General features: G+C 43.0%; 1 protein-coding gene across 8 annotated transcripts in view; it reads right to left on the bottom strand.

The window, feature by feature from the left end:
- DMD (dystrophin) overlaps positions 1–26,386 on the bottom strand; it is a 7,616,828-nt gene that overhangs the window by 5,835,263 nt on the left and 1,755,179 nt on the right. For all 8 annotated transcript variants that reach the window (XM_069639082.1, XM_069639084.1, XM_069639079.1 and 5 more), the window contains one exon: positions 18,057–18,207. In XM_069639082.1, the coding sequence (XP_069495183.1) occupies positions 18,057–18,207 (151 nt within the window). The remainder of the gene's footprint in view (positions 1–18,056; positions 18,208–26,386) is intronic.

Raw genomic sequence — 26,386 nt, 5'->3', positions numbered from 1 at the left:
TAAAACTGTGTTTATATTTCTCCAAGTTTTGCTGCAATACAATTCAGATTGACAGAGAGTCTGCCAGCTTTGTTGCGAAGTTCAAGGCCAACAACAGGCAGAGCTCTGGAAATTACCACAGACAGAGAGTTATAATCTATTGTAGGAAAAACATTGTTTATGTTTGAATTACAACGTGGATGCACATGTAATTCTGTGTAACTCACATATTTCTAGTTTCTGATAAAGAATAATAATTTGAAAAGGTAATTTAGTCTCAGTGTATTTATTCTGCACTCAGTCTCTGAGTTGGCATGCCTAGAGATGTAAAACGTGCAGTAAGAAAAATATCAAGGCAAAGTTAGTCACAGTAAATTGTTTTACTCTGAGAGGCTGAATTCATGTTTTGCATTTCATTTCCATGTTTAATATATGTTGGGATGCAAGCCACAAGGGCATACAAGAGTAATATTGTAGATTAAATATCACAAGAGAGCAAAAACTAATTATTCAGAGTGTACTAAGTGCAGTACTTGTTTACCGTTAGTGACCCTGGTGAAATAATTGTTAGGCAGTGTTCTGAAATTATTCTCACCACTATAAAAATACCCCAATAAATTTACCACAATGTATTGCCATGAGATAAGAAAAATACCACCACACCAAAATACCACAAAATACTACAAGATACTAAATATGACCCAAAAATATCTCTAACAGTAGACAGCCGGCACTATATGAATGTATCTTCTCTGATCATGGAGAGGGCCAAACATCGGCAGGAAAAGAATGCCTCGCGATCAAAAGTTACAAGCAGCCCGCGGGTCTCGTATCATCTTGTAAAAAGAGCTTGGTGAACCAACGCTTTTGTTGCTGGTTTGAAAGGCACCGGCCAGAGGTGAAAGAAATGGCTCGTAAACCCTTTCACGGATTTGTGGCAAACCCATCCGGTAAGGTGCCGAATAGGAGTAGGGGAAGCTAGAGTGAAACTAAACCAGTTTATTCAAATAACATGAAAGCAGATACTTGTTAAACACAAGTACTTGTGTAGCAATACCGTTAACAGTCTTGCTTCATTGTAGTGTGATTAAAAATCTCTAGGACACTAATTGAGAGCAAAGGTAACAAATAAACAGGTACATTATGGGTACTAATAATTTGCTATGCTTGGTAGAGGAGGAAACCGAGTCTGCCAGACAAACCCCTTGGTACTTGCTTAAAGAAATTAAATCACAATCATGTTGACAACTTAACAGGTAAGGAATTTAAGTCTGTTCAAAGGAGGGGAAAACTCTGGATACAGCATTGGACGCCAAATAATGGTGCTCAGGCATTATTACAGAGGGGAAAGACCAGGGAAGTGGATTGTCCCCCTGACATAGTAGACTCCTAAATTACAGCGGGGAAAAACCAGGGAAGGGTATTGTCCCCCTGGCATATACAATCCACTTCTAATATAGTGGGAAGAAGAACCATCAGAAGGCTGCAGGAAGGCAATCAAGTACTGTTCATAAATGCCCAAACCCGCCCCAACCCCTTTTAAGGGGAGTTTTCTTGGTATTATATTAAGTTTGAGGGCCAGAATTAGTTTTGACACAGCACAGTGGACATTTATGTTTGACATCCTGACAAAGACTGTTCCAGTTATTTGTTTTGTTAAGGCAGGGAAACTCCTAGTATATTTGTCCTCTCCTACTACTGTTTGAATAGAAGCACTGTGGAAAAACAACACCGTGTCCGTCGCCTTAAACTTGGGTCCTTACAGTTGACATCACCTAGCTGACTTACAGAGCAGTTGCAGGACAGGACAGAACACAAACAATAAAAAGTGCCTGTGGCTGCGCAGTTAACAAAGGTCCGGCAATTATATTCATATGCGTGAATTTTATGTAATTGATGGTTAAAGAACTTACATGTCAGAGGAGTGATTATAAGGGCCAATTACCAATGTGTAAACAGATCAGGAGAGCGCTGAAGATGACAGGGTAGTTATACTTAATACAATGGCAGCAAGTGTGCAGGACTGATTAATGAACTACAGAATCTTTCCCACATCTGTCACGCTAATACAGTGACTTTAGTCCATCAGGCAATCGGAATGTAGTTTTCACCCGTGTCTGCTTTAATTGCAGGCTGTCAGGCAGTAAAGGCACCAACCATTATTACAAGTTTGTACCCAAGCATTGATGGCTGGCCAGCAGTATATCACCTCATTGTTTCTCATGCCATCACTTCAAAGCACATGGCTCAGTTTTTGCACCACCATCAGACTGGGATCCTCAAATAGTGCGCGGCAATAGATGCAGAAGCTTAGTGATGTACATAGGGGGGTTCTTGCCAAACTATACTAACATAAAGCCATCTAGTTTAAGTTAATATAAATGTCTATGGTTACACAAACATCTAAACGGCTTTGAGTAGTAACATTAATTCGCACTTGTTCTGATTTGCGCCATGAAACAGACACCTCCTCTCCCACACACTATTGCGCAATTACATAGGGGGCACATTTACTCGTGCACCTGCCTTCCCCCAAAGACCTCATGCCTGACACAGACCCTGTCCTTACATTCTCTTGCTTATAGCCATATACACAGGCACCACCCCTCTCCCAGAAACCTTCCACTCCCTCATACACAAACCCTCTCCCTCAAATACCTGCCTACTACACATAGCCCCACTCGACCCCTCGTACAAACACACTTTCTCCACACACAACACCTGAGTCTCACACACAGCCATTTCATAACACAGGCACTCCTCTTTCCCAGAACCCCTCATACTCCCTCACACACCTGTTTTTCACACATAGCCCCTCTCCCACACTGACACGCTCCCACTCGAAACCCTTGCAACCCATTATAGAGATCTTCTCCCTCACACGCAGCTGATGCTCGCACATGGCCCCTAGTCAAAACTCATCATTTTCACATAGCATTTCCCTCTTTTCAAACATAAGCCTCCTTCTAATAAACAGCATTTTTCTCTCACACAACTACCTCACACGCCAGCACCATCTCTGTGCAAAGTGCATCCCTGGTTCAGAACAGATTGGCAGACCGAAGACAGAACATTCGGCGGCAGGGTCCAGGGAGGCTCTCCTACTGGCACTGGCCTGTGCTGATATTTACTAAGGTAGGCTGCAGATCTGAAGACTGCCAGTTGTGAGGAGTCAGAAATGCGAGGTAGATAACAGTTTCATATTTGTTCAAAATATGCCATTTTATTAGGACAAAAATAATGTCAAAATGCCTCACTTGCCCTAGTTTGGGTTTCTCTACCTAAAAAAATGAAGGGGACACACTTTAACATAGGAATGCTAGCCCTTGCAATAAACAATAAATAAAGAAAATGAAAATATATGGCAATTCAAACATCATATACAAAGATAATTTTAGTTTCTTATACACCTTTTCAGCCCTCTTCCTCATCGCTGTACTCATGGGATTATGGGACATGTAGTCACCAACAACAAAGTAGGTATTTTCTTGACTTTAAGGGTAGATTTGTTTCCCTTAAAGCCATTTAACCTTGAACCGTTAGAATGAGCTGGTGCAAAGGAAGACAATTTATTTAAGGTAACTTTTCCAGATTCCTCTACATTATACCTTGGGGAGTAAGGAGAATGTTTTTCCTGAAATACTTAAAAGGAGTTTTCCATTGGTAAGGTTTTTTCAGATTTTGTGATATTTGTGTCTATAACCTTAGATTTTGTATGTAAATCAGGGAAATTCCAATGTCAATAAGCCATTACCTGTTTTGGTAATATAATACAGTTCTTCCTTTCAGAGGAAAAATAATGTGTCTCATCCCACAGAATCTCCTCACCGGGAAAAGCTGGCTTACTCCCTACAAATATATTGCAGAAAAAAAGATATCAATTTAAAAGCTTGTTTATTTCCCATAGAACATAATATCCACCAAATTACACATGACGAGTTGAAGCTGCCCCACTCATCATCTATTCTCTCAAATATGTTTAGTGCAATTTCTATGGTGCTACCACTGCATGATATTATATGATATGATATGGCATTTGTAACGTGCCTATACACAAGAGTTTCAAGGTGCGACAAGGCAAGGAAGGGAGAACAGAGGGAGGACAGAGACAACAATCTTATTATACCAAGTGGCATTGAGATTGCGCAAGTGCAGGGGAGAGGGGATGGGGAAAAGTGCCAGGGGAAAGGGGAGAGGGCAGTGTTGTACATGGGATCAAAACAATAACAAGAAGTGGGGCCAGCAGGTTCAGGTGCAATGGTAAGTGCAGACAGTAGGTGTCCAAATTGGCAAGTGGGGGGACTATAGGTTTACAAATACAGAAGCAAGCGCAAGTGTTGCCGGGAGGCATTGCGGGTGTGCACCTGTGTGCGCAGGGACCTGGGCCCGAAATCAGAGCGTAGCCAGGTGACCAGTGCAGTATCAGACAGGAAATCAGCAGGGGAGAGGAAGGGATAAGGCAGAAGCAAAGAGGAAGGTCTTGAGGTGCTTCCGGAACCAGAGATGGTTCTCATGAGAGTCAGGGAGGCTATTCCAGAGGAAGGCCACAGCCGAAGAAAGAGATCTACCACCAACTCGTTGCTTGGAGAAGCGACTGACCCTGAGGGAGTTGGAGGTGGAGGAGAGAAGAGCTTGAGTAGGAAGGTATTTACAAAGAGAGAGTTGGAAGTATTGAGGACCCAGGCCCCAGGAGGTCTTGTGGACAATGCAGAGGGTCTTGAACTTAATCCTTGCAGCCGCTGGGAGCCAATGCAGAGAATTCAATGCTGTAGAGATACGATCCCTGGGCTTGAGGCCAAGGACAAGTCTCGTAGTCCTGTTCTGGATGAGTTTCAGAGGGCGGAGAGTAGAAACAGGCAGATTTAGAAAGAGGCTGTTGCAGTAGTCCAGCCTAGCAAGAAAGAAAGCTCTACAAGCAGTGAGCTTCTGGGGAAAGGAGAGGAAAGGAAGAATACCTCTGAGGAGGTGCAGTTAGTAGTTTGACCTCTTAGAGATGTCAGAGATGTGAGGAGAAAAGAATGTGGAGTCGAAGATGACCCAGAGGTTCTTAGCCTCACAGGTGGGAGCAGTAAGAGAGCCACGGGAGGCCGGCCCGAGAGTGACAGGAAAGGAGGGTGCAGGTGTGCCGATGAGGAGAATCTCTGTCTTACTGGCATTAAGGCAGAGATCATTGGAGGCACACCACTCCTGGAGAGCAGACAGGCCGAGATGAGAGAAGGAGAAGAGGTAGCAGAAGGGAGCCTGAACACGAGCTGAGTGTCATCCACAAAGCACTGAAAGTTGGAGCAGAGAGCAGCAATGCGGTGGGCAAGAGGTGTCAGGTATTGGTTGAACAGCCAGCATGTATGGCTACGTACCTCATTGCATTTGGAAGATGATAGTCCAGTCTCATTTTAACTTTCTGGTTTCTCCACTTTAAACTGAATACTACAAGTCACAGAATTCAAAGTAAAATTAGCACTGAAGCACTTTTCCCTGAAAGGAATGGTCATGTTGGCTTGTGTTAAACTGCGAAGACTGGTGGCATGAGCTGAGGGAATCCATCTACACATTCCACATAATATGGGTCTGTAACTTTTTCTCGCCCATTTTCTGTTTATTTTAATATGAATATCAGTGTGTATTAGATTTCTCTGCCAATTGTCACCTCATACATTTGTAGGGCCAGACTTGTAATCTAAATTGACTGTGGCAAATGTTGTGGCTTTCTTGTGTAGAATATTTCTGCATTAAAATAATTTGTCTGTGCTTCATTCTTGGATGATTGTTTTTTATTGTTACTTTTCTAGAATGCATGACTGACCCACATTCGTACAATTGGATGGCCCTTTGATCATTCAGAACTACCTAAGCAAAGCAAATATTAAATGGCAGCACCAGTAGAGGACTTCTAATGTACTATTCATGTTATAATTGAATAATGTGAAGGAGATCGAGGCTAGTGATTGTGGATTTATAAACATTGGGTATGCCTCCTACGAATATGGATGGTGTAGAATCAAAGTTGATTCATATTTTATTCTATTTAGTGTTACAATACAGGCATATTGCTAGGTCTGGAAAAGATACGGGGCTACGCTAATGTTTGGTCTTTCAGGACTCGGGGCTAGGTAGTCTTTTGCTTGTAGCTCCTGAGCTTCTATCCGGGGCTACAACCCAAAGACCAGGGGCTATAGCCCCCTAAGCCCCTCCCCCCATCCAGCAACGCTTTGGTGCAATGCATAATCTTTTAGTCCCACACGGAGCTTGCCTATCAGCCCTCCTGTTCAATCTCTACATGGTCACCCTCCCATGAATAATTTGTTCACACAACATCATCTGTTACAACTATGCTGATGACACCCAACTAATTCTAAAACTCCTGAACTCATAACCCAACGGCCGACCTGACCTCGCCTCCTGCCTCCTCGACATAGAGCTCTGGATGACCACAAACCACCTCTTGCTAAACCCCTCTAAAACCGAAATTATGGTATGTGACAACTCCAAACGTCTTCCACACCTACTACCCTGGCCATCTGCCTTGGGAAACTCACCGACCCCCTCAAACACTGTAAAAAACCTTGGATGCACCCTAGACTCTAGCCTAACGCTCTCATGCCAAATCAACAACGTCTCAAAGTCCTGCCACTACCACCTTAAAACTCTTAGGCGCATCTTCCCATTCCTCTCCTTTCCCAACAGACTCTGCGCTGTCCACTCAATTGCTATATCAAGACTAGACTACGCTAGCCTCCTCTACCTCGGAGTCCACGCTTACCAACTGACTAAACTACAAAGAGCACAAAACGCCGCAGCCAAACTGCTACTAGCGCTCGGCCCGAGAGGCCACGTCTCCCCAGCCCGCAAAACTCTGCATGGCTTACCATTGCCCGAAGGGTGACCTTCAAAACCCTATGCATTTCTCACCGAACACTGCATAAAACTGGACCTCAATATCTGCAAGACAAAGTAAAACCCTTTCACCCTCCACGTACGCTAAAATCAAGATCTGCCGGCCTACTAGCCATACCTAAAACAAACTCAGTCAGGTTAGGCGGAGCATCATTCTCATCCATGGCCCCCACGCTGTGGAACACACTCCCACCCCAAATCCGACTCACGGAAGACCTCATGTCTTTCCGCAAACTACTGAAAACTTGGCTCTTCCGCTAAAACGGTCCACAAACTCAAACTAACACAATCTGGTAAAAGCATCTCAATGACTTTACCAAATAGTAGATCGTAAATAGCAATGCAGCACCTAGATTCAAGCGAGAAATCAAAAAACGAACTAACGTCTATTGGTTAGCTAAAAAGAACACACACAATAGAATGAGTAAAGTGAATACCTTGTTCGAGAGCAGCAAAGTGGCTGAAATTAAGAAAATTGACAAAATAAATGTAATGGACCTCAAGATCAATGTGTACATGAGGAATAAAGCATATAACAACAATCCAACTAACCCACACTACCAGATCTTAAATGACAATAAAATAAATAACATTACAACATCAAGATCCAAGTGAGAATTCGAGAACTTATACCCTCGATTGTAAACTAAAAGGACAAACTGAATAGAATGAGTAAAGTAAACTAAAAGAGTGAAGTGGATAAAAAGCATACATTGTACGAAAGCAGTAAAACAGTAAAACAGGTGAAATCAATGAAATGAATGTAATGATTGCAATGGTCGAAAGGAACAAAATGGATGTAATGAATAAACTGAAGAAGATGGAAAGATGAATCCATGGAATGTATGAGTGCATAGTATAAACGAAAAGTACAGAACTGATGAATTGAGCACATAAGACGGGTATAGTGCATGGGACAGACGGAGAAGACGTAACGGATCAAGTGCGTACGACAAGTGACATAGTCTGAACTGATAATGCAGAATGATTGAATGAAGTGATCAGAGCGGACAAAGACATTGGAGTGGATGAAGCGCGTATAGCAGATGAGCGCATTGAGCGGATGAGTGTGTTGAACAAATGTGTGTGTAGAGCGGATGAGTGTATATGAGCTGATGAGTGTGTATGAACGTTTGAATGTGTATGAGCGGTTGAGTGCATAGAGCAGCTGAATGAGTAGAGCAGTTGAGTGCATAGAGCAGATGGTTGTGTAGAGTGGATAGTGTAGTGCATGGGACAGATGGAGATCACGTGACAGATCGAGTGCGTACGACAAGTGACATGAGCTAAATGATAATGCAGGAATAAAGTGAGTGGAGCGGACAAAGTCATTGGAGTGGATGAAGCGGATATAACAGATGAGTTTGTTGAGCAAACAAGTGTGTAGAGCGGGTGAATGCATTGAGCAGATGAGTGTCTAGAGCAGATGAGTATGTAGCACGGATGTGTGTGTAGAGCAGCGGAATGGGTAAGAGCGGGTGAGTGCGTAGAGCGGATGAGTGTGTGGAGCGGACGAGTGCCTGGAGCGGACGAGAGTGTGGAGCGGACAAATGCGTGGAGCAGGTAAGCGCGCAGAACGAACGAGCGCGTAGAGTCAATAGAGTGGATGAGTGCATAGAGCAGATGAGTGGGTAGAGCGGATGAGTGCGTAGAGCAGATGAGTGGGTAGAGTGGACGGGTGCGTGGAGCGGAAGCATGTGTGGAGCGGACGAGTGCATAGATCGGACAAGTGCATAGATCAGATGAGTGCCTAGAGCGGACAAGTGCGTAGAGCGGATGATTGCATAGAGAAGACGAATGCGTAGAGCAGACGAGTGCGTAGAGCAGGTGAGTGCGCAGAACAAACGAGCACGTAGAGCGAATAGAGCAGATGAGTGCGTAGAGCGGATGAGTGCGTAGAGCGGACAGGTGTGTAGAGCGGAAGAGTGCGTAGAGCTAACGGTTGTGTAGAGCGGACGGGTGCGTGGAGCGAGTGGGTGCGTGGAGCGGGCGGGTGCATGGAGCGGATGGGTGCGTGGAGCGGGCGGGTGCGTGGAGCGGGCGGGTGCATGGAGTGAGCAAGTGCATGGAGCAGATGAGTGCGTGGAGTGGATGAGTGATCAAAATGAATAAGAGCATGGAACAGATGAGACCGTGGAACAGATGAGTGCGTAGAGCAGTCGTAGATTGTATACATGGATAATTGAAAGGAGTGGATGTAGAGTGTTCAGCAGATTTAGCGTGTCCAGCCGATGTATGACGTGGCGGTGTGGAGCAGATGTAGGAAGTCGAGCAGATGTAGGGTGCTGGGGTGTTGAGCCAATGTATGGTGTTTAGCAGATGTAGAGTATGATGTTGAGCGAGCGTAGAGTGCTGAGCGGGTGCTGAGTGCTGAGCGGGAGTAGAGCCCAGAGCAGATGTAGAGTGTGGAGCACAGAAGCGAGTTATGGAGCAAGCGGGTGTTGTATGTGCGGGATAGAATGTTTGGAATACATGGAACGTTTGAAAGAGCATGGAAGTGATCGTTTTTTAGTGCAGAAAGGGTCGTAATGCATGGAACAATCAGGGTGCATGGAACGGATGAAGTACATGGAACTATTGGAGTGGGCCCAACCTTAAACACCTAAGCTAAACCACCATATCACATCTCCACACTTACTCTCCTCTTTACACCACCACTCAACTAGAACACAGCGATACTATGACACCATTCGGTATAGCTGTTCTCATACCATCATCTGCCTCCTACTCCCCATCACCCTAATTAAACACTGCTGGCTACACACCCTCCAGCCTAGGCGTTTCTCCTCAGGCCTAACGCAGCCAGAATCGGTCTGGATAAAACCTGCCAGAACGAACACATACGCCTGATCCCTCAACCACAACACCTACCGCTAAGAAGCAGCTATCACACGAATGCCACACCAGCTGCACACATATCAGGTGCTGACACACACCTTTTGCCTCTCTCTATTTTCTCTCTACTGACTTGAACTTTGGTTCCCGAGGGCGTTCAACCTTCCAGCGCCTTGAGACTATACCAATGGTACATAAGGCGCCATATAAATGCAAAATAACATAACATAACAGTAGCATCATTGCAAGATCTTTACAGAAAAATACCCGGCAGCCCTTTCCTAAAATCAAAATATTTTAATGTGTGCCTCCATCCCCAAAAGAAAGGGAGATCTAAATTAAACAGAATAAAGTGTAACTTCCTTAGTGCTTCACAATACATTTCCCTATGAGAAGGCGTTAACATGTGACTCAATATTTCAATTCATTGCATTTTAAAATATTAAGCGGGTTCAGTACTCATGATAACCGCTGCCAGAATATATTCTTCAAGGAGTATGTCTTCCTGTACATTGAGTACTTTGAGAAATGCAAACGATTTCAAATGTTAACGTTGTGTGGCAGTGATCAATTTCCTCAATGTACCTCTTATGCTACACTGAAGAAACATTGCCTTTCGATTATCATTCATCTGCCAATGCATGTGGTACATTTACAATATTTCAAATCTACGGTTGAAACTAATAGTTAAGAGATCATTCTGAAATTGCTCAGTAGTTGGAGAGATTCAAACGCGGAGGTGGGGGGAGACAGGTTTGGTGCATAAGTGGATCAATCTGGGAACAGAACAGCCGCTGTCAAACTACCTATCCATCTTTAGTAGTAGGTGTTAACCAGACAATCACGTTCTAAAAGAATGTGATCTGATATGTACTGCTAATCATTGTCCGACTAGTCACGAACGTACACTTATTGCTCACAGTAAGAGTAAGAGCACGTTAGTATCGTAATTTCTTTGGAAAACAAGTACATTTCCCTTTGGCCCAAGTCCAATCATTTCTGTTCAACATACTTAAAACCTGTGTGACATGCCTGTTACCATTTTCCTGTGTAAGCATTGTGCACACAGCTGATGGAAATGCATTTACTACAAGAATGTGTTTTACTTAATTTTCTTTTGAGTATTCTGGTCTTTGCTGGTGTCAGTAAACTTGCGCCTGCGTTAGACTAAAACTGGAATTGCATTCCAAATTTTTCCAAACAAACAGCATTTGCACAGCTTGTGTTTAAAACTTAAATACACTTTAGAAAACGCTCTTCTAATCAAACTCGCCGCAGCCCGCTGCTTTGTGCACACCAGTGTCCCCATTGCCAGGAAGAGGGGGTGTGACATCACTCTGGGTTGCAGCGTTTGTACTTGTAGAGAATAGTCTTGAAAACCCATTGTATGACCAAGGAGGATAGCCACATTTAATTTAACCAAGGTAACGAAAACATGGAGCTGACAGAAGGAAACATAAATAAATACATAGTAAAAGAGCTGTGAAATTAGTGAGGGCAACATGTAAGGCTGACCCGGGGATCACAGGCCTTCTTCAGATTCTTTTTTTAAACACCTAGCACCAGAGCGTTCCTCATCACCAAGAAAAAGACAACACAGGAAACCTATGGCTTTATCATAGTGGCTGATGGGCAAATACATGCCCATTTGTGAAGGCCTTCCCTGCTCAGAAAATGTTTAAAAACCTTAGCAATTCTCCTCTGCCAGCAGTGGTGACGCAGGGCCTGCAAAACACTGCAAACACTAGTCGAGAACAGCTCCAACCTGATCGTACATTGCTCAAGACAGAGGTCTGTGAAAGATCCCAACGGGATAATCCAACTGGATTGATCTTTTTGTTCACTTCTGGGGTGTATCAACCAGGGCTTCACTGAGCCTATTTAAAGTAGTAGATCAGGCTTTTGTGACTTCTCAAGTGCGTTGGTGATCTGGCATAGCATTTGATCATATTTAAACTAAAACAATGTATGCCGTTCTCTGTGATTTTAATGGGCCCACATTGCATCCTTTCTAGAAAAGGACTCATCTATATAACTAAAAAATGGTTAACCCTATTTTAAATGCTTTACTAATATTTCTTCCATGGTGTTTTCCATACACTGTTGGATTTATTTTGGTCTAAGTATAGCTATAATCTCTAGCTGGGCAGCTCAGATCTAATGCCCCTTGCCTGCACAGTTCCACCACACATTTACTGAGTTCAAGGTGGTCCCCAAACTTTATGTAGGGAAATTCCCCACAGTGTTACACAACCAAATGTATCTTGTCCACAAAAATCTTCCTGCTTGAATATCAACATTTTTCACACACAAATATCCATGTAGATAATCAATGATATATCTATATTAAGCTACAATAGCTCTTCTAATGTCACTTATGTCGCTCATGTCAACACTTCCTTTACATCAAAATATTTCCAAACATCACATGACGTTACATTTGCAAATGATACAAACACTTTGCTTTCCCCAATGACACCAATACATGCAAGAATTAAATAACTGTTTTAGGTTTCATACTTATCATGTAAATATAGTGATGTGAGTTACTAGAATGTAACTTGCATTAGAATTCTGCAGGTTTTGGATTTGGAAAGTAATGTTTTCAATTTAGAATGCACACAATTTTAGCTCTTCGACCCTGACCTGAGACAATGTTTTTCAGATTGTACTGAACACATATAAATATCCTTTCTCTTTCAAATCACACATGAATCTCACTGTGCAATTTCAGAATGCGGGGTTGCATGAGATTTACATGAGATTTATATTCACACTTTTGAAAATAGAAACCACTCCTTTAAGCACCATTCACCCCAAAACAACGTTTAATGCCTTCACAGGCTGCAAATTATTAATGCATTCTGTTAGGCTATAAAGTGTAGGGCCTTGGTTCTTACTCTGAACTCCCAACTATATCTGTGGAAACACATAGGATTCAATTTTATTGGATTAGACTTGCAAAGCAAAACTTTACCGATGTAACACAGAAGTGCTACCAGTTTTACACACTACTGACCACACAAGATGCAATCGGTTTTTATTGAAAGGAAATCTCACTTGAAATGTAACTAAAGTGAGAATCAAAATGCACTTTCCAATACAACACTCCGATAGTCTTTTGGGAATCAGTACCCCCTAGCAGGTCCAGACCCCCCACTCCCGCGACTTGGCATAGAAGAGGCTGAAGTGCAAATCTGATTTGCTTAAATAGAGTTATATACCTACTTCAGGGACGTTATTTTAGTTCACAGATCCAGCATTAGTAAGGCATCTGCCCCCTACCCCCTGTTCTCTTGTCCCTTATGATACATGTGAAATCTGTCACCACCTGCTTCAGTCTACCCCCTTGACAAGGCTCCTCATGTTCAGATGTTCCAAGCTCAACACCCTTCCAGTTGGGAAGACAGTGTGTTGGTAATCCAGAAGCTTTTCCCAAAGTTTGAATGCTCTATGTGCTCAAACTAATTATAAAGGGACACACATTCCCATACTGATGCCTTAATTATGTCACACTGTGTGATTGGTCCAATTTTCCATTGGCTTGCCTCAAAGTTAGACACTCCTATTGAATACAACCCTCAATCTTCATTGGATGATTATCATTTCTATATTTTTTTGCATGAGCATTGAAAGGGGCTGTTTCACTCCTACATGGCTAAGTGCCAATTTGTTGTGCCTGCATTGTTCTGCAGCAATATTGAAATGTCATTACTATTTGGCATACTGTATCATAATGTTATGATATTTTCTCATTTTAATAATTTCAGATTAATGTATACATCTCTAATTTGGTATCAAATTAAAAAGGAGAGTGATCTTTAAAACACACACATTCCTACATTTCAAAGTCTTAGATTCCAGATGTATGAGTAATATTGACTTCTGTGTGTAAGATCAATGGTAAACGACATGTGCTGCTGCAAACCAAGGGAAATGTAATGAAAGGGCATGCCCTGTAATTCATCTTCAAGACTTGTGCTTAGTACTTGAAGTATACGCAAGCAGCTCTTGGTGAGGCCTTGCTTAATGATTGACTCTGCATTTTTTACAGGTTCCATTGTTCTCATTGCATTAGCTTCCAGATGAACAATTGTATTTCCTGCCAAAGTCCAAATGTGTCAAGTTTTTATGTGTCAATTTGCCTTTGAGTCTAGATTGTACAACAGACATATGGCCACACTAGATGTTCATCTTCTCTGAAGCCCAGAGTTTTCATATTCTTGGTATGTCAGTTTGTTTTTTATTAGAAAATCCCCTGAAAAAATCCCCAAAATAGGAGAGCTATGTTGATCTGAGTGGGAATTTCAATCAACTGGAAATCAGCACAATTTCAGACTGAAATGAACATATACAAACATGCATTTTACAATCCCATTTGAGATAACCACTCATAACTTGCACATTATCCATCACGCATTTCCTGTTTAAAGTATTGCAAACCCACGTATAATTATCATCGGTCTCTAAATGCATTTATAAAATGTCACTATTAGTGTTACACATATTCATTTTTCAGATACAACAAGGACATTTCACTTCAAATTACTATTTCTGTAGTGCATTTTTGGAATGCAGTTTAATTAATATTTAGGGATCAAAGCAATGTTTGTTGACATGTTGCTCTATCTCTCAAGGGTACTCTAGGAAAATATATTATTGTTACTCATATTAGCTAGTCCAGCAGGTACAATGATCCTGTTTTCAGTGCAGCCACTCAAGCAAGTAAGTTACTTTTGAAACTGTTAATGAGTAAAGTGATGCATTCTTGTGTTTTGTGTTTCTTGCTGTCCGTTACATAAGGTGGCACCTAATCACTTGATTGATCAGCACAATATTTCTCCAAACAGTAGAATCATGTGTCACACTTGAAGTCACATTGCTGTTACCGTAGTATGTTCAACTATGCATGATTTTGCATATGTCAAACTTAAGTAATTTGTTGATGTACACAATGTCCCTGGAATGGCTGTTACTCAAGGACCCATGCTCAACCAATTAGAACATGATGTGAGGCCAGGGGGATTTCCCCAATTGTGCAGAGATGGATCAACAGGGGATCATCACATTTATTGTAGCACCTCCGCAAGGAACCTTTCAAGATGTACAGCCTGAACCCCTCTGCAGTACTACTGACATCTGATAAACTCAACAGATTATAGTTATATAGTTTGAACATTGTAGCTGCAGGAATGTTTGCCATGTGTGTTGATTGCTCTTTTCCTGACCCATTAAATCACACAGACCAGACAGCTCCAGTCTTTGCCAAGATGACAAACAGGTCTAATGTAAGATCCATCTTTGATAGTCCAAAACTCATTCCTAAACAGCTGACATTCTAAACTAGTTACCCAGCGGCCAATCCAGGATGGAATGAGGGGAGATTATGGCTAGGGGTGGAGAGTTGGATTATCAGTGCATTGCGCATTGAAGAGGCATAAGCAGATACGAGCTGAAGGTGCAGACGCCGCAGAATGTAAATAAAATGTTGACGGTTCATGGCAAGTTGGAGGAGGAGGGGAGAAAACAGAGTTGGTGGTGAACATCAGAGATTTGAGAAGATGAACCGCAAGGCACAGGAGGAAGCAACACGTTTGGAGTAAGTGAACACCAGGGGAGGATACTAGAAGAGGGTAAGGAGGTGAACAGCAAGGACAAGAGGAGAGAGCAGAAGTTGAAAGAGGAGAATATCAAAGAGGAGGGTATACACCAAAAGAGGTTGGAGGAAGTAAAGAGGCAGAGAAAAATAGAGAGATAAAACATCTAAAAAGAAGGGAAGGCAAAGAAGTGAGAAGGACCCTGGCAAGATGTGAATATTTGTTTTTTTACACCAACTGATATCACACAAATGCTACTGATATTACAGCTTCATAGGTCTTTTTGCTTGTAATGTTGAGATACATAGAAAGATCACCAAAGAGAGGAGTTTGTGTCACTGTTGAGTCAGGCAGCTGATTAGCTTGTACTTTGTTAAATCCATTTGATCATTAGTAGCGAGATCAGAGTTTCAGCATCTTGGAAACAGTTTTGTTAATTATAATCTATCAAGATTATCAGCCTCGTTACAAGTTAGCCAGTCCAGATATAACGGTGCTGGTAAAACCGTACTGGCACCGTTTCCGGACCGGCTAACTATGAGTTCTGTGGCCGTGTGGTGGTACACCCGCCAGGTCTGACTTGGCGGGCGTAATGCCACACGGCCACAGATGGAAGCAGAAACACTGCACCATTACAACATGGTGCCGGTGTTTCCACTTCCCCACGGGAATGGGGCTTTACAGAATGCCGGCTCCAGATTTACCAGATCATCTGGGCTGTAATGCCCCAGTAATTCCGGCAAGTCCGGAGCCGGTAAATCCCTATGGTCCGGTGGGAGCCTGCTAGTTTTATCGGCACGGCTACCGCCGGACTCGGAATGAGGGCCTATATGTCCTTGACCATAGGTGTTCATGCAGTCGACTGTTTTATTTTTTTGTGGTAACAGAGGCAGGAAGGCATCTAGTTAAATAACTGCCTCAAATCATGGACCATCGACATATTTTATTCCCACATTGTACATTTCTAGACAGCTATCACATCCTTCATTAGAGAATTTAAACCTATCCTATCTGTATCTTCCAGTGAAACATTTCGTGCTCTCTTGGGAAAAATATTGGCATCCTTTGTTGGGAACAATAATAACTATGATTGTTACTTTTCTATGGATATTCTTTATGGATACAATTCCCGGAGATCACTTGTTCCTATTCTCCCTAATACATTATTTCTGTTTAACAATAGACAAACTATCTCAGGGGCTGTTAGGAATCCATAGAATGTGTCCCCTCTGCCTGATGGGCAGCGACTCCTTTTGGGAATTAGGAGGTGAGCCTGCTAAACTTAACACTCCATAGGGGACAGGGCATGCAGAGTCCCACTGGGCCAGCCCCCTTAGAGGACAGGAAATCCCCAGAAATCCAAGTTATCCTCTCTTATCTCAAGATCTCAATATCTTTGATGGCTATATGGGAGTTAAACTGCTTGCATGATAACTGTGCGAATGGCTGGTCTGGTTTCTGACCCTCTGTAATCGCCATCCTCACCTGGATTGAGAGAATGGTGGATAGTCCCAACCTCCTGTAGTGGGAGAGATGAAGAACCAGTCAAATCTGAAAAGCAGGAGAAGAGAAACTCATGGAGCTACTGAAAGAAGCTGAAAGAACACCTCCTTGGAGGTGTGTCATAAAAGCAGGAGTGTAACTCTCTAAGCCCCTGCTGCAACATGAACCAAAAGCACCCAGCCAAGAAGAATCTCGAGAAATGGAAGACTCCCGAGAAGCGAATAACTGGCATGCTGAGGAGCCTGATGGCAAAGTCTCTCTGGAAGCCAAAGAGAAGAGATGGCAAGCTCTCCCTGAGGCGTAACACTGTGGCGTAACACTTTGGAGAAGCTGAAGGAACAGTGCCACATCGGCTGAACTCACCAGGTTTCCAGGGGAGCACCACCAGGACACCAAAGGCACGTGGTGGCTCTGAGGAATGGGAGGAGGTTTGAGACCCCCAAGAAAACCCCAAGGTTGCATGTGAGCAACTAGACCCCAAGACAGGGTGAGAGAAACCAAACCCCAAGGCAAAGTGAAAGAACCCAGGCCCCAAGGCAGGAGGAGAGAAGCAAGACCCCAAGGTGGCGTGAGAGAAAACAGGCCCCAAGGTGGGGTGAGGCAAACGTGAGACCCAAAGCATAATAATAGAAATTACACAGAAAGGGGCTGCAAAGGCCAGGAACTGCACAGGTAGCAATACCAGCAATATTCGTGGTAGCGAACCCATATAGAACACTCAGAGTGGTAATAAGAGCCAGGGTTCTCTAACCGAGAAAGAGGACATGAGACATTTGGTGTACTTACTTGAACTGTGCCAAGGAAAGAAATATTGAAGAGACACTCTATTTAGTTTGGAGCCCCTGGTGGGAAAGATACACCAGGGTGGGTGTCAGAAACCAGCCACTGTTCTTTTGTCTGGGTGAGAGTCCTAAGTGTATTTCTATAAAATGCATGTCTTTGGTTTGTAGTGGTGGAGACAGAACTTAGCACATAGTTCTGGACAGAGGACTGTTCTTGTTTTGTAAGACACCCTTATGCACACGCGTTTACGTTTTCCTTTAGAGAGCAGACCAAAGAACCCAAAGCTAAAGGGCAGCTTAGGTCCTGTGATTCATAATAAAGAAACAATGAGAAAAAGGCCACCCTGCCGTCTCCTGATTCTGATCTTCTACAACACCCACAAGCAACTAACTGTTTCTCAAATAGTGCAAACATGTTTTCCACAGTGGAGGAAAAAAAGGCAGACAGAGTGGATTGGCAACGTACCTTGTGTTCTTCCACTTGTCGTTTAATGTTCTCCAGATCAGGCCCAAGGGGTTCTGACTCCATTCGCTTTGTCCTCTCCTCCGTTTGTGAAAGCCAGTCACTCAGATGCTTTAATTGCTGATTCTGCAAGTCCATTAGTCTTTTGTGCAAGCTGTAAACATAGACATCCAAACTTAATTATGGTATTACACGTTTGTCTAGTGCAGAATTGTATGTATCAATTCATCGCTGTTTTTTCCACATATGGAAAGTGTTTGAAAATAATAACCTGGGCATTATTTACTGGCTGCGCCTATACAACAATGGTAATAAATGTGGGATAATGCAATGTTGAATGTTCTGAGGTGTGGGTTGGTGCGCAAAGCACAACTTAACACAAACTGAATGCCCAGCAGATTACAGTACATTACTGAAGTTGCATTTTAAGCATCTTCTCCTTCCCCTTACACTCCTTCGTCTATTATAGTGTACTACGGTCTGGGAACTAATAATACAATTATCTTTTAAACACGCTTTATTATACAAAAAACATAGAACATAGAAAAAAGCCTCCCCAAACTACACAATATCTGAGAAATTGCAATTACAGCTCCAAGTGAGCAAGGACACGATGACAAACATGTATGCGGAGCATATCCAAGATAAAAGAAGGTCATTTCCTTTCAGTACCTGCGTGTGGGCTATTTTTCCTTTTTATGGATGTTGTTTGTACAGTTTTATTGCTTCACAATCAATGCGCCAGCTACAGGATGTATCACGCATAAAATTGCAAATCACATGTACAAACTAATTTATTGGCCTGTGTGATGGATCATTTCACTGAATCAAATGCAGAGAACATCGGCCGAGATGCCGGACATGTAGGATGGGCCCGTGGTGGCCTTTCAAAACATTTATACTGCAGTAGTAACCTTGTTTTTTTTTTCTTCTGGGGATGAAGCTCTGCCAGTAGTGGGATTGACGTATATGACAAAAGTGCCTCGACTTTATCTAAATGCAGAGTCTCACTGGATAATATCTATAATTGTAGGTATATAATTGTTGAATGGGGGCAAGAGGTGCCCAGAGGATGATGGGGAATAGACTCTGTGTCAATGGCATTTAAATATAGCCGGGGGCGGGGGGTAAACAGACAACTCAGGAATGTCTAGTAGAGTTTAAACTTATTTATTGTACAGCTAAAATGGTACCACAGGGTGTATGTTATATGTGAAATTGCCAATTTTTGTGACTCCCTGTAAGTTGAGCAACGCTTATGTTTGATTATTTTTGTACAGCTTTAGCCATTTGTGTGTTTATGGCGGGACTCACCCACCGTTCCTCACTTTGCCTCTACCTTTTTCCTTTCTTTCCTGTCGCCCTTTTTTGCCCCATTTCCCTGACTTCCTTTGCATACTGACGATAAATACATATGGTTAGAATGGGAAGTTGTTAGAATGGGGGTCAACATTTTTAGGTTTGGTTATTAGGTGGTGCTTAAGTGTCAACTACATTCTCAAACTATTGCACTGCTGTACAGCTAGAAGGGAGAGAGAAAGAGAGAGAGGGCATTTGTGGAGGGACACACAGCTTGTGAGTGTTGGTTTGTGTGGTACCCGCCCATTGAGTGCCCATGGCCATGCTAATTTCTATCCCCATTCCCACCCACAAATTGCCCTTCCTCATCCATAATACATCAAACTGGGATCTCTTTGAGGTAGCTCTTCGAAGCAGCCACATGAAGCGTTAGTGTGACAGTGTTATTTCTAAAAAGTCTGCTTAGAGTTAATGGCTTATTAGCAGCTGAAAAATTTGCCAGAGGTTTAATAAACATGTCCTAGCCAAGAGTGCTTTCAGTCACTTGATGTTATTTTAAAGACATTTTTCTGGCACTAATATAATATGCTCAGAAGATCATAACATTTTCCAGCTGTTGCCTTCTTATCACCCAGTAGTACAATTATGGCAGTGCTTACACATACCTATGCCATACCCACACAAAAGCCCAGGCTCCGTCTCCTACCAGTGAAACAAAATCACTCACAGTCAATGGGGTTTCAAGTGTCCCGCCACTTCATCTGTGGTTGAGTTAAACCTTTCGGCTTCTGATGCTGGAGTCAGGACGCAGAGGTCTCTTTTGATGTTTCACAGAATCTGCCAGATCTGTGGGGGTTTGGGTCGTTCTTCCTTTCCTACCACACTTTGGTTCACATTCCTCTCTATTTATTTATACATATACTCATCAGGACGCTCACAGGGACAAAGACAAACACGCAAAGTTATGCTCATAGTCCAAATATAAACAGCAGAGATCATAACAAGAAACTTAAAGACAGCTCAGGCAAATAGATGGGTTTTCAGGGCACCCTTGAAGAGAGTCAAAGAATTGCAATGCCTCAGATCTGGTGGTAGGGCATTCCAGAGTTTGGGTTGTGTAATGAAAAGTGCTTTGGCCAACCATAGTTAATTTAGTTCTCGGACAAACAGTGGGTTAGTATTGTTGGATCTAAAGGTCTGCCGGATGGGTAACCAAGAAAACCTTTCTGTTATTAGCCCGGACTAATGCAAAATAGGCATTTATGTGTCAGAGTGAGAAGCCGGAAGGAAATCCTTGTTTCAATTGGCAACCAGTGAAGTGCTCTTCTGGCCTATGAACTCTCTTTTCCCAACACCTTCAACCGCGCGTTCAGTACTGCTTTGGATGACTTGCAAATTTGAGACATCCCCATTACCTATTCCCTGTAGAACTACCGCAGTAATCCAACCTGGTCCCAATGACAGCTCTGGTGATGATAACAGAGCTTTTCTTAGGGAGGGTTGCCGTTGAGTCTGCAGTTTGATATGATAGTCAGAGGTGGACACCATGTTATTTTATTGACATTCGCCTTCATATTCATTTACTGGTCAAAGTAAACACCACTTTTTTTTCCCTTCACTTTGGATAATGTATTAATAGTGCATCCTGCTATAACAAAATTGCAATATCCCACCTCTAGTTTTCTTAATCTACCAGTTTGGCCAGATGTAATTAGTTCTGCTTTTATGTCATTAGAGCCATGCCATTGTCTACCATCAATTGCTGGGTGAGTGAGTATTCTGTTAATATCTTTGGTGTCTTTTCATAATTACCTGAGATAGGGATCACACACTGTGTGAAATCAGCAGAGTTAGTGTACGTTATCCCTTTTGCGTACACAGCTCAAACAGTAATTTAGTGAAGATATTGTAAAGGGTAGTATGAGGGGTCAGAAATGAGAGACGGACACAAAGGGCCTCATTCCGAGTACGGCGCTAACCAATGGCGCTATTAACGCCTTGGTTGACGCCGTACCCGGACCGGCAGCGCCTTGGTGGTTGGCGGAATTACCGCCCCATTCCAAGGTTGGCGGGGCGGTAATTCCCCAATCCCCATTTACCCTTCCCCATTCCCATTCTTGCCCCATAGGGCATAATGGGAGTGGGGAAGGCGTCAATTACGCCACCGTAAATTACGGTGGCGTAATTAACATCAAGGTCCCTTAGCGCCATGGTATTTAACGCCTGCTAAAAGCAGGTGTTAAAAGCACCATGGCGCTAAGGGAACTCGGAGTATGGCGGTAAGGGATTACCGCCACCGCTCTCGTTAGCGGTGGCCGCTATCCCTTACCGCCATACTCGGAATGAGGCCCAAAGTCGTAATTTTCTCAACATTTGCCATGCTTATTCAAATAAAAACGGGGATGGGATGAAGCCTGTCTGTCCCTATCCTATCAAGAATGTTCCTACCAAGCAAACTAAAGCTCGAGAAACTGGACGTTGTGTCCAAATATATCTGCCACTCACACTAACATATACAACCAAAATGTATAAGGTCAATGTATCTGTTGCCAGTTTAACAAAAAATTTCAAGATTATAATTCCAGCAAAGTAATCCTCATGTCCAGGGTTTGATTCCCTTCCCCTGAGTCAATTCAGGCAAACTTTTGAAAGAGTTTTGTTCCAACAATATTCTATTCAGTTCAATGAAACATCCCTCAAATTGGCAAAGTAAATGTCTCTTCCACAGAACACTTGACAACCAAAGCAACTGGTTATTTCACATAATATTCTTTTCAATATGTCAAAATGATTAACTAGGAGGATGTAACAACATTCTTTTTCCATAGAATAGAATTCTTTTCTCAAGATGTTAATGTAAGAGTTTCTTTCACCAAATGTTTTTCTCAGGATGTCAAAGTAAGAGATTCCCCATCAAATACTTTTGTCAGAATGACAAAACAAATGTCTCTTGATGTACAATAATTTGTCAGGATGATAAAGCAAGCATTTTCTGATGACAACACTCTAACAACACAGTTTTCTCCTTTACACAACTGTTCCTTTCCTGGTTTACTTGACTATCGGGTATGGTTTCTACTTCACACAGCTGCTGCTTTCCCAGTTAACTCACCTGCCAGGAATGGTTTCTACTTCACATAACTTTTCTTTCCTGGTTTACTGGCCTGCCAGGAATGGTTTCTACTTCACACAACTGTTAATGTATCTCTGTTTGTGGCAATGTTTGTTCCAGGTTTCTCCACATGACATCTCATATGAGGAGAATTATCCAATGTTTTCCTGTTTCTTCACTTATGGCAATCAGGGTTCCAAGTCTTCCCAAATGGACATCTCATATGAGGAGAATTGCACCCTCTTTGCCGTACAATCTTTTCTTCAAAGTTCCTTGGCTAGTGGAAATGCAGGTTCCAGGTTCCACAAACAGACATCTCATATGGGGAGAACTGTACCCTTTTTTCCCTTTGTTTTTACTTGGTCGGTTTTCAAATTGCCTCCCCAAGTGTCCTTCAACTTTATAGCATGTCCCGCAGCCCCCGAACAACTTTTGCTTTACTCACCTGTTCAATGGGTAGAAATGAAAACCGTTGCTGGGATGTTTTCCCAAAGTACACAGTGTCTCTCTTTTGTCTCTGCGTCGGTCTCTCACACCTCCACCAGTGGAACCTTTGCTGTTCCACAAGACCATGTCTCATCAAGTCCTAAAACAGCTTTCTTCCAGTGGAGTCTCTCCTCCAGTACGCAATGCCTCCAGGCGGGTGCCCGTGAGCATCGTCCTCTTAGAGCATGGCTCACCTTTGTGACTCTGCCTCAGAACTCTTCCTGCGCTCCGCATCCTCCATGGCTTTCTGCTACTTTGACTTCATTCAGGGCATCCACTGCCTTTGCAAGTAGTTGGTGTGAGCGGTGCAACGATTTCCGTCACCTCAACTTTCGATACTGGTCTAAACATGAACAGTTCCTGCAGATTGTCCACCGTAGGGACTAGGAGGACAACTAGTTCTTGTTCATCCTTTGATGGACTGACTAACAGTATTCTAATGTTTCCTACACATGTTTTCCCTGATCTTCTGCACTTTTCCAACCACAGCATACTGAATGGACATATTCCGTGAACTGTCGTTAGTACGTTGTATATAATTTGGACATAGATTTTCAAACTCTAAGGTGAACGGAGGCACAGGGGCAACGTGCTGGCCTTGGAAGCAAGACCACACAGAGAAACAGAGGTTCGAATCCCGGATCGTAAAAGCGCATTATAACAAAAACTATTAAATAAATAAATACCCCCCCAGAATTTTAAACAGTTCTCCAGAATCAGCAACCTGCATTCATGATTCATGGATCATACTCAGACTTTTTTGTTTCTTTGATAGCTAGCTTGTAATTCTTGGCTGCTGAGACATAAGCTTCCTTATTCATCCCAGTTCTCCATTTAATCCATGTATTGTAAGAATTTAATTTAACTATGTTTAAACCATGTATCTCAGATGAATACCAAGATTTAGATTTATTTCTTTGTGATGTGTTTTCAGGGGGGCAATTTGATCCGACACCTCCGACAGGGTAGTCTGATATACCTGTGCCAAGTCATTGGCTGTCTTATAATTATCTAAATTGCGTAACTATGGAGGAATGAGAGGAGTTATTGCTTCGGGGGTACATTTTTGGAAAAGGCTAGACACAATGGGATTTTTTTCTGGTTTTAATCTTTTGAGCCGTGTAGGTAATGCGAGATACTTGAAGGGTGTCACTTACTAGTCCCCGGGCATCTGTCATGCAGGTGGCCAGGACACTGCCATCGCTATTGGATAGAGTTCCTGGGGGTGGACCTGTGCGGGAGGATCACCTGGATCTTTTCCCAAACTCATAGGATATGCCGAAGTTCTACCCACTTTTCTCCACTGAGATAGACAACAGAATGACAGCCTGGCCGTTTACCTGATATGTCCCAACACAAGGGTCAGGCAGAATAAGGCAGTTAACCATAACTATGCACACCTGACGGCCCTTTCCCTTCCCCACAGGGATAAAAGACAGAGCCCAAAAGCACACTTCGAGCAAGGCCGAACACATGAGGAAGCAGCCATATTGGACTAGCAGTTCAAGAGGAGGAAAAAGGTGGAGAAATTTGAAAGGACGACCAGGGGGGAATTGCCCTTGCCCTTTTCAACTCAGACTCGCAAATCCTCAGTGAAAGCAAATGTAGTACCGGGAGTCACAGCTGGTTAGTGGCATATTCACTTTCCGCGGTACGTGGAACCCTCCCGCACTTATTACCGTGGTGGGGAGAAATGGTTCTAATTGTGGCATCACACTTGACTCCAGAGAAAAAAGTAAATGCTAACGAGTACAACTCAGCCGGTGAGTCGGAAGCAATGATGCGAACCAGCCTTTGTTGAGCCCAAGGATGCAGTGGCAACATTTTATATACAGAAAGAAGATAATAGACAGAAGTCTTTTGTGAGTGAAGTTGGAAGCAGACATAGAGTGGTCCGGCACCACATGGGTGCTTATTCAAAGGACTCTATATGGTATTCCTTTGCTGAAAGAAAGGGAAAGTATTGAACTGAGAACACTTTTTTTCTAAGAAAACTACAAAGACCAAGGGGCCTTAAGGGAGGCCGTGTGTAGTTTCAAAGTGGTCATATGAGGGTCAAGTAGAATTCCTCATACAGTCAAAAGTCTTTGACACATGGAGAACACCAAGTGAGTTGTGCAAACTGTGCTAAGTGTGAACCCAACAGAGGGATGCCGAAAGGATACCCTGCTTTTCTGATGAGTTGCTAGAATCATGAACTGTGTTAGAAAAATATTGTATGATCAGACTGAAAAAAAAGGTCTGACTGTACAATACGACTGAAAAATGCTACCACCAAAGGTTCGAACACCAAAGGTTTAAACCTTTGGTGGTAGCATTGCAGGTAAGTAAAAAAAATAAGACTGTGTAGTATAGTGAGCGGGGTGTTGTGGGGGAAACCCCCGCAGCACACCCGCAAAAAAAAGAAAGAAAAAAACGGGGGCTGAAGGGGTGTCCCCCGCAACACCCTGCTCACTATACTTTACAGTATATTGAGCGGGGGTTGCAGGGGAAACCCCTGCAGCCCCCATAGTATGTAAGTGTGTTTGCATGAGAAAGGTGCAAACTTTTGGTAGTTCGCAATTTTCTCATGCAAACTTTCTGACCGCGGCAAAATCAGCCACGGTCAGATCACTTAGAATCGTTAGAAAGGCTATGTGAACCCGATTGAGGGATGCCTGTGGATCAGGGTGTACCATGATACACCCGTCATTATTTTTATGACAATTGTGAACCTGCCTGAGGGATGTCCACAATGAATGATTGTTTAAACAGACATTGAGATTGTTGAAGATTACAATTTGCTTAGATTGTGAGTGAAAGGTCGAAGTGAAAGGTCGAAGTGAACCCGACTGAGGGAGGCCAAAGTAGCAAGACTGATCGGAGCTCGGCTGAGGGGGATCCAAGGGTGAAGAAAAGTCACTGACGTGAAGGAACTTTTGTTTATTGTTTATGGTGCAGCAGGCTTTCTAAGGCAAGAGACTTTGCCAGAAAGAGACTTGGCCCCAGAAGTTCCAGGCATCGTTGAAAGAAACTGTAACCTTGTGTTACACATGAGTGTGCTGTGCTTGTCCCATCCTAAAAACATGGGGAAGGGAGACCCCCGGGTATAACATCCTGACTTATCATTTGTGAAAATTTCTTCCATTTTCTTCGAGGAAAATATATTCGAGGCCACAATACTCCCACGTACTTGGTCAGACCACTCCCCTTTCGTACTAAAAGTGAAACTCGCAACTGGAACTAGACCCAAACCAATATGGAGAATGGCCCCGGTGGCACTATCTGACACCTCACTCATGGAGACACTCATGGAGACATTCTTTAAGGAAAACGAAGGCAAAGTGGAGAAATGTTCCCCAATATGGGAAACATTCAAGGTGTGGTTTAGAGGGATAATGATGTCCTCAACCTCGGGGATCCTAAAAACCATAAGAAGGGAACTAAATGAGATAGA

This window comes from Ambystoma mexicanum, chromosome 7q, assembly GCF_040938575.1.
Source record: "Ambystoma mexicanum isolate Mex_15411 chromosome 7q, UKY_AmexF1_1, whole genome shotgun sequence".
NCBI lineage: Eukaryota > Metazoa > Chordata > Amphibia > Caudata > Ambystomatidae > Ambystoma > Ambystoma mexicanum.
The sequence above is the reverse complement of the archived record's forward strand: the minus strand, read 5'-3'. Positions and strand labels throughout refer to the sequence as shown.